At 34.6% G+C, this 9,873-nt stretch overlaps 1 protein-coding gene across 1 annotated transcript; it reads right to left on the bottom strand.

Annotated features, from left to right (window-relative positions):
• Positions 1–236: 236 nt before the first annotated feature.
• Positions 237–6,869, bottom strand: LOC132313451 (glutamate dehydrogenase B). The gene is made up of 11 exons (XM_059812218.1): positions 6,646–6,869; positions 6,290–6,370; positions 4,371–4,492; positions 3,624–3,737; positions 3,005–3,226; positions 2,767–2,841; positions 2,254–2,370; positions 1,723–1,973; positions 1,159–1,234; positions 995–1,081; positions 237–644 (listed from the first exon to the last, which is right to left on the bottom strand). The coding sequence occupies exons 3-11, from the start codon at positions 4,476–4,478 to the stop codon at positions 459–461; spliced, it is 1,236 nt and encodes a 411-aa protein (XP_059668201.1). The 5' UTR covers positions 4,479–4,492; positions 6,290–6,370; positions 6,646–6,869; the 3' UTR covers positions 237–458.
• Between the last annotated feature and the right edge of the window lie 3,004 nt (positions 6,870–9,873).

The following is a 9,873-nucleotide window of genomic DNA, read 5'->3' as shown; positions in this document are numbered from 1 at the left end:
TAACAACACTATTTCCATTTACCCTTTCAAATAATTTTATTTATTTATTTACTTATTTTTAAAAAACGCTATTTCCATTTCAGGACGTTTTATATGGGCGGTTGAAAATCGTTCTTTCTACTATTAACACCAAGCAGTTTTTCTTGAATATCACAGACCTTGAAAAGTTCGTATAAAAAAAAATAATAATAATAAAAAATATAACTCGATGAGTAATTTAATAGGCTCGTCCAGCATAATCAACTAAAGAAAGATTCCTTTAGCGAGAATCCCATTGTTTAAGCAAACCATTGAAAAATGCAGAACTATTAGAACTGAGAGGCTGAAAATTTAATAAAGTCTGAACATAATAATAATAACAACCTCTTGTTAAAGCTCTCATGCAAGAGTTAAATTAAACCCTAGTCAAGAATTTAGAGGCTTTCCCTAAGCCTCAACTTTATTCAAGCACCCTCATTTTATGCTTCCCAACCTCTTAGAACTGTTGCGCGGGCAACGCGATTAACTCCAAGGGTGAAGGCTCCCATACGGAGATCACAGTTATGGGTCTTGCACATCTCCTTCACATCTTTAAAACCTCTAGTCATGTAGGTTTTCAGCTCGTCGTTCACTTTCTCCTCGTCCCACATGAAGCCTTGGATGTTCTGTGAAGCACAAAATAACAATTGATCTTATAAACATATCAACTTGATAGGCATTTTATCAAAATTAATTATGCTGGTTAAATCTAAAAAATACCTTTCAATATTAGAGTAAAATACCTTGTTTCGTAAGGGGACAAAAAACACTAGTGTTGTGGCTATGGTAGGAAAAAATTGATGGGAGGAATATAGTAAAACAAGTTAGATATGCCAAATCATATTGTTGTACATCACTTCAAGTCTTTTGATTTACAAATGTTCAAAAGAAGTTTCCCCACTTTTTTCTTTTTTTTTTTTTTCATCCAATTATTCAACTGTTGTGACCATGTGAAGCGAAGAGATTAAAATGATACCTGAACCCACTCAAAATAACTAACAGTAACTCCACCAGAGTTTGCATATATGTCTGGAAGGATAACAACACCTTTCTTGGATAGGATCTGCAAAAGTAGACAATGGTTGATGCTACTCTGTTTATTTTTTGTCCTGTGACTCTAACCTTCAAGCATGCACTTACCTCATCAGCCTCTGGATCAGTTGGATGATTAGCTGCCTCAATGATAAACTTGGCTTTGATATCGTTTGCATTTTCCCTTCAATCAAACAAAGAGAACATTTCGGTAAAACTTAATAATAAAACCATGACTATGACAAGAGTTCACTCTTTTTGCATTGTCCATTTCCTAAGATTAAGGATATTGAATAGCCAAGTAAAAAAAATACATATGAGCCTACAAAATTTTTCAAGCACTTTCTAACTAGGATCTGAATTGCCACAGCGGAAAAAAAATATACATATAAAAAAAAATAGCACATACTCATGTTTTCCTTGATTGATATATTTGCTTCTTGAGAAGTTAAACTTATTTTCACAGGGGTGATTGTGTTCATTTTCCTTTCATTATTATTTTTTTCTGCCCTTGCATTCCTTAAAATTTTGTCCCAACATTCCCGTGCTAAAAGGGAATTCTGTTCCCAAATTTTCCCTTTCCAATTTGGATAAGTAGCTCATGAGCGTAGAACTAAAAAAATAAAAATTAAATAAGGAGACTCTAAGATGCAGATGATCATTAAAATGAACCTGTTGATCACACCCCCAAGGGCTGCTGGGATAAGAATGTCACAGTCTTCAACCAATATTGAATTAGGATCGATTGGATCTCCACCTGCAAAACCTCTAACCCCACGATTTTCTTTGACGTGCATGAGTAGGGTTGGAATGTCAATTCCATTGTTGTTCTTCAAGGCTCCAGTTATGTCACTTACTGCAACAATTTTCCCACCCTTCTCACTGATGAGTTGAGCAGCCCATGAACCAACATTCCCGAATCCCTGAGATTAAAGAATAACCATTATTATAGGACATATGATTGATGAAAAACAGTTACATTAGTTTTCCTTTATATTCAAGCTTTCCTCCCTTCTCCAATCACCCATGCAATCATGATCTTTTCTTTTAGACACTCCCAAAAAGTAACATGATAATTTCTTTATGCAAAGCCTTTCTCTAGGTCGCTATATCCATCAAGTTGCAACCTATTTTACTATTTGTGCATGGACTACGTCAAATTAAGCTTCAAATTTGCTAGTAATAGTCATATGATAGGTGCACCTGTATGACAAACCGTTGTCCAGCAATGCTCTTTCCATGCTCATGAAGCAGGGCCTCTGTTGCAAAAAGTACTCCCCTTCCTGTAGCTGCATCTCTTCCTAGGGATCCACCAAGATCCTGATGGTAAGAGTTTGTATCTGTCAAATACAGGAAGAAATTCTATGGAAGCAGAATAAATCATAGTTTTTAATTATCAATATTGCCCTATGAATGTAAAAGAATAAAACTTATACTGGGTGATATGCCAACATTATCTTTTCTTTTTTAGCATTATATTATGGTATTTAGAGAATACATGTTTGGATTTATCAAACAGCCATGAAAATATCATAGAACAAAGGCGTTAACGATTATAAGATGAACAATTCCAAAATGGCATATCAAATAGATAAAAAAGGTGTATTTATATGACCAGAACAAGTGATAAAAAACAAGAAAACAAGATGACAATTTCAAGACCTGTATTTATGGTCGGTCATGATAATGTAGAGATGGGTCACCATTTATACTTACGATAGGTTTTCCGGTTACCACTGCAGGCGAGTATCCATGAAACTTTGAGTATTCATCTAGTATCCATGCCATCGTCTGTTTATCACAAAGCAAGCAGAAACAAGTTCAAGTTTTTTGAGACTTCAAGGCAAACATGTAACCACTTTTCTGTAGCACTAGTAAGTGGTATGATTCTCAACACAATAGAACCAGTACTTAACCAATCTCCTGTGAATTGAAATGGACATTTTTTGCATACCTGTGGATTTGTTCCCATATCAGGTGCTGGAACATCAGTGTGGACTCCAATTAGATCATGTATCTTCTGGGTGAAAACTCTTGTAAGTCGTTCTAGCTCAGAGATGCTTAATTCACCTGGAGCACATCCTATCCCACCTTTTGCCCCACCATACGGTATATTGGCTACTGCTGTCTTCCATGTCATAAGTTGAGCTAAAGCATTCACCTCATCTGGGTCAACCTACATTCAATGTGACTATTTCAACTGACATTTAAAGTAGGGTTACAAATACAACTACATATCATCATCCACGGTGGACGAGGAAAAAACTGGAGAACATGCTCTAGACTCTTACAAAGTTATTCACTCTGCAAAATCATGTGAGACAAAAATATGCATACTCCAAACCATTAATTAGAAGAAATGAAATAACATAAAAAGATGAATTTCAGTTGCATGTTAAGAAAGGCTGCTTATGGTTTGACTCCCAAGTAATTTGACTTATTGTAAAATATTACTGCTATTTTAAATCTTATTATATATACGTATATATAATTGCCCCTTTTAACCATGATAGTAAAGTTCTGATTTTCCCATTTTTGTAAAGGTTTCAGCTTTCAAGTACTAAGAAGTGAACCTCTGGGTGGTATCTGATTCCTCCCTTCATGGGGCCTCTGGCATTGTCATGTTGAACTCTGAATCCAACAAAAGATGCTAAAGTGCCATCATCTTTTGGTATGGTACACTCAACCTGCAATTTTGTGAGGCAGTGGAAGGAGCAGAGTTAATCAAATGAGAAATCATATAAATAAAGTGAAACGAATTATGAAAATCCACAACTTATACAGGTCAGAATGCCCTACATTTCTCAACAGAGAGCTAAGGCAACAAATACGTTAGTAATTCACACTCTCATGGTGCAATACTGAATTCATTAGGATTGATATTATCTAATTTGTAGTTCAGAAGTCAACTAAGTCAAACTTGTCTAGATGGATTACGGAGGAGCAAGTAATTGGTAGATTCTAATTCTTATTGGCTAAAATGCTATACATTTTTCCTTGACTTCCTAAATTTAGTGACTGAAATACAAGTGATGTTTAAATACTAAGTTGTGAATTCTGGACGGTATGGAACTAAAGTGCAAATATTGAGGAGTTTTTGAAGGCAATCGTAATCAATCCAGAAATTCCAGAATATAAAAACTTCCAGCCAACAGCATCCAAATTATCACAAAAAGGACAAAACAAAATCAAATGTGCAGAGAGCAAATTGACAAAGAAAAGTTATTTCTTGAAAAGCACCAATGCATTAAGCTAATAAAATGCCAAGTCAATAGATGAGTTGAAATTAAGATCATATCCAACAGGCGACAATTAATAACCTTGATTTCCCTAAATGGGATAAGTAAACTCTGTTCAAGCTTTGAGTCCAACCCCAAAAGCCGAGCTGCCAGCTTAAAGTTTCTGTTCGTTGCAGCTAACGCGTTCATGATTGTTCAAAGAGCTGCCAAGGAGCAAAAAGAGGAGATCAGTTATCTCACTCTGTAATGCAAAACAAAGGTAGATAATATGATCTGAACAGATTTTCTTATGAGAAACCAAAAACAAAACAGATGTAGAAGACAATTGCCACTCGATCTCATATAAACTGGAGAACCGTGCAAGGGAACCACACAAAGAAGAAAATTTTGCAGTAAATGAAAATCAATTGAAAGCCTACAATGTTCTTTCAAGATTTAAGCAGACATAATATACTTGGTTTCTTGTCCAGACCAAAATTGTTAACTTAGCAATTAGATTTTACTTTAAATCTATTATTGTCTTATATGTGAAACTAGAAAACCATCATATGCTGAGTATGTGCAGTTTCACGATTATCAAATAAAATAACCTTAAAATAAAGCGTGTCGGGGTAATTGTCCTAGATTTGAAAATTGAAGCAGCGCAGGTTAACAGATTTAAACTATTAACCCATATAGCAAATTTGCCCGTTATAGAGACATGAAAGATATATTACTAATTCCTAAACCCAAAATCTTGATTAACATCGATAATTAACCATAGTTTTCCGGTGTTTGACCTTAAATTTAACAAGCTAATGATTTGGTTTGGAGCCAATTTAACTATTTATTATCATGCATTGAGGTTTGAGTAAATTACAAGTACTATAATATTTGCTATAATTGAACGTATCTGATCTGTGTCACTGGATCCCCAACATCCGTCTCAATTTTGGATATTGACTCATTATTTTATTACTGCCAAACTTTCTTAAAACCAAGTTGTCAGGCTGAAATTTTGAACTTTTGGCATTGCATGAATTAAATATTTCCCCAACGTTATCGATTAAACTTATGACACTAGAATCTGGAGCCTGATACAGTCTAACCTAGTTTAAAATTAGGGAATGGTCACTGTGGCCTGAATATATATATATATATATATAACCTGACAAATTGACAATACATATAGAAATTAAAGAACACTTAGAACAGCAAGATCAGACTTAACTTTGATGGACCCCATATAACTACCTAAGAAAGACGATGATATAAGTAGTGCCATATGTGGGCACTCTACTTTGCATATTGGACTCAACTGTCTGTAAACCTCTCAGTTGGTGGGCCTAATGGACCAAAATATCTTCCACCACTTGAGTTTTAAGCATATATTTGAAAAAAAAATCTAAAGTACTCTTGAGTTTTTTAATACATATATTTATTTTTTACTCACACCCCCTTTGTCACTATAGGGGACTAAGTAACAAGTTATAATCATGAAAAAAAAAAAAAAAAAAAAAAAAAAAAAGTTTATAATCCAAAAAATAGTGAAAGACATTGGGGGCATGCTTGGCTCATTTCTTTGAGAAGAGAAAAATGAAAAAAAAAATACAAAAATACAAAAATAATTTTGTTTTAACATTTATTTAGATATTAAAAAACGAAAGAACACTATTGGGCCAACGGCCCACAGAAGAAAATTAAGCGAGCCAGCAGTATGGGTGTGTGGGCGTGAGCACTGATGAGGAGTCAAAATCCGAAGACTTTGTCGTCAGTCACTCATTTGGAAATGTGTACGTTTGACCCAAAAACAGGGTCATGAAGATAGAAAACCTTGTATAAAAAATCCTTACCCAATTTATAAACTCCAAATTACAAATGCATACTGTATAAGAGGAGAAAATTAGATGCTAGTAAAATAAAAGTATCATCGAATTTCATAAAGAAGAGTACTACCAAGTACCAACTAGGAAGAAAAAAAAAAAGAAAGAAAGAAATTGATAATGAAAGAGCAATCATACCGAGAAATTGAGAAGGGGCACAGCAAATTCGGATGAGTCTTGACTTCCGGCAACGGGTAGATCCAAGATGTAACTCGCAATCTACGAATATATAGCCAAACCACATATAGAATCAGAATCAATTCCTCTCTCTCTCTGTCCTTCTTTTTCCTCCCAAAACTTTTGCGATCCACCAAATCCCAATGTTTGGGGATATGTATAGAACACCAAACATAGGTATGTGTGTGTATATATATATATATGCATCTATATATGTATATAAAGTGAGAATGAATCTGAATTTTGTGGTGAGAAGAGAATATGAATACGAATATGATGCTTATGTATTTCTGGTACAACATGTACAATCAACTCACCTTCCACTAACCTTCCTCCTCCTCCCACAGCTCTGCAGACAGATAAAGAGAGTTTTAGAGAGAGAGAGAATAATCAAACGTGGAGAGGCACAAAACCCCACTTTGCAAATCCTGCTACAGCTACGTGATTCCGACTCGAAACGCACGTTATCAACTCACTATTAGGATCATATCACTCATTCTTCGTAACTAACGTAACTCTCTATGTTTATATGGTGTTGTGAGAGCATCATATATATATATATACACATATGTATAGAAGGTTCTTTTCTCACTTTGTATTGAGGAGAGATTTCTTTTACCCTTTCCGTTTTAAGACCCGGACATTTTTACCTTTTTGCATACCAAACTAGAATGGGTAGCAATTTCCCCTTTATTTAGACATCAAAACAAAAACACAAAACACAAAAAATAAAAAAATAATGTGTGAAGGTTTAGGATGACGACAGATGAATGAATCGTATTGGGATGGCGGACAAATTTTTTTTTTGGGAAGGTCAGATGGTGGACACATTGCGAGAGAGTCTGAATGACTTTCTATTCCCGATGACACTACTTTTGGTACTGAGCTGAGATTCGAACAGCAGCCTCTTTTTTTGGATTATACGATAATTCAGCTCATTTATCCTAATACCCTAATTTTTACTATACATAGATTATTCACACTGTTTTAAACTCTCAAAATATTAAGAAATTTTTACATAATTAGAGATTATCCCAACCTCATTCGCAGACAAAAATGGGCTGGGTTAGGTTAGGTTAGGTATGTGTTTGAATGTAGAGTGAATTAAAATTAGAATTAAAATCAAATCAATTTCACATTGATAATGTTAATATAGTTTAGTGTACTTTATCACATTTTAAAGCATAAAGTTCAAAAGAATATTAATTTTTTTTTTTTTAGATCAAGGAGCAATTTTTTAGTTCGGTACAAGTAATATCAAATTTAAATTCAATTATTTTTTAATTTACTTTCACGCCACTACAGTTGAAGTCTCGAGTCGGGATAAAATGGCTGGATCAATTTAGTGTCACTCCCCTCCAAGTGAAGTCCCGAGTCAAGGTAGTGATAAGATGGGTGGTCCAACCAAAGTTTCATTATTTGTACAAATTGCATCAAAACGGTTCTAATTCGATGCACAAATATGGAGCCCAACAGCAAATGCCGTTTTGGTCCTCTTTTCTGACAGTGTGTTATTTCTCTAATTCGTAGGGCAACATTTTGTTTACAATGTGCATTGGTAGACTATGGTGGTGTCTATTGCAGGCTTGCAGCAAGGTGAAACATCAACAAGCGATTCGCTGAAAGGTCACAGTAGAGTTGAGCCCACAGGTCCATCACCTTTATCCAAATTTATTGTAACCAACTGTTCATACAAAGTGTGATAATTTTGTCAAGTTGAGCTTTAAAAATCTTTAAATAATCAGGTTCAGGTTGTTTAGATATAAAATATTTTTTTCAATATTTTATTTTTTATTTTTTTAGTATTTAATTATTGTAAATTTTTTTTAGCAAAGTACATAGTATTTTATTGTACAAAGGCAAAGAGGCCCAAGAGGAAAAGCACAAAACAAAAACAGAAGCCAAAGCAGAAGCACAGCTTACACAAAACCAGTTGCACCCCCAACCATTGAAAAACAGTTGGGTCAAAAAATGGATCAATTGTTGCCTCTGAAAACAGAGCTTGGAAGACTCCAAGCAGCAGCAATTGTTCTAGAGGCTTTGTTGTCATGAAACTTGCACGAGAGAAGCCAATTACGAACATCGATGTATATAAGCTTGCTGGTTGATTGCATGTCTCCTACTTGATGGATTCGACATCAACCTCAATCTTAATCTAAAATTTTATCAAATACAAAAAAAATAAAAATTCGTAGTCACTCTCTCTCATACAATTCTCTAATAGTTAGAAGTCCAACTCTCAATTAATGAAGTCTTAATAGAAACATGTCATACTAAAAAGAGATGAACATATGGAAATTAAAGTTGTTATGGGAATAAATTTAAGTGCCTAAAAGCTTGAAGACTGCTTTTTTATTTGAAAGAATGACAAGAGGGGCGACCAATGGTGGTTGTGGGTCAAAAAGATAGGTTTCCACTTCAACTACACACTCCACCACTTCACGGCTAGTTTGCCTTCTAAGAGTCTTGGAGACATAAAAGAACAAAATTGAAAAGAAGCCCACCTTCTCACCCACTACCATCTAAACCCCTATTACTCACTCATACAACCTTTTCTACTACTTGCAACGTAACTTTGGGCTATGCCTACGACTAATTTTATGTCCAATCACAAAGTCGCAATTATATGAGCCCATAATGCATGCAACCAAAGGTTAAACAATTTGTTCCACTGAAATTTGATCAAAGTAATGACTGTTTTATAATCTTTTTGTTGCAATGCCCTTTGCGTAAGAGAAGCAAGTAATCGAGTCTCATATTTTGACATTTGTGGGTGTGTGTGACATAGAGGTCACGAATTTGAAACAAGAAAACAGTCTCCCTGCATGCAGAGGTAAGATTGCGTCCCACCACCGGAGCTTCACGAGCAGGTTATTATTATTATTATTATTATTATTATTATTGAGTGTAGTTTAAATTTAGAATATTAAAATTGTGCCTTTCCCCTGTATCTTTGGTGTGGTTAAAAAAAGAAACATGCAAGTTGTGTGACAAGAGAAATGAGCACAGGAATTCCACTATGGGGCGAATCTTGTGATGGAATCCTTCTCAGAATCTCAACCACTACCCCTACAATAAATAGATTCCCCTTCTTGCTCGGCCGCATGCAACACTTGCATTTCATCTTAAAGATGGATAAAGCAGCTGTAGTGGCACTAGGCATTTCTGTAGTTCCATTATATATGTATATATATAATGGAACTATAGATCGTGGCATATAAGCCTACAGATTGTGGCATGCAATTTATGTTTTAAAAATATTTATTTAGAGGCCATACAATCCCTTCTACAATTCTTTTGTGTAGTTGAAATTAGAAACAAATGTGTACCAGAAGCAAGATTACATGCCGTTATTGCATGCATGCGTGTGGGCATTTAACGTAAATACAATAATATGAAAACTTAATTAAAATGCGAGTAGTGTAATAAAAAAATTGTGATTGTTCAATCTCATTGATATATATATATATATATATATATATATATATATATATTGATAAATTTTAAATCATATCCAGCTTATTCCTCTGCATATTACCTTCAGC

Source organism: Cornus florida, unplaced genomic scaffold (genome assembly GCF_030987335.1).
Source record: "Cornus florida cultivar Cherokee Brave unplaced genomic scaffold, ASM3098733v1 CherokeeBrave_3.0.0_Hap2_Chr06, whole genome shotgun sequence".
NCBI classification, from domain to species: domain Eukaryota; kingdom Viridiplantae; phylum Streptophyta; class Magnoliopsida; order Cornales; family Cornaceae; genus Cornus; species Cornus florida.
Note: the sequence above shows the minus strand (reverse complement) of the source record. Positions and strands in the feature narration are given on the sequence as shown.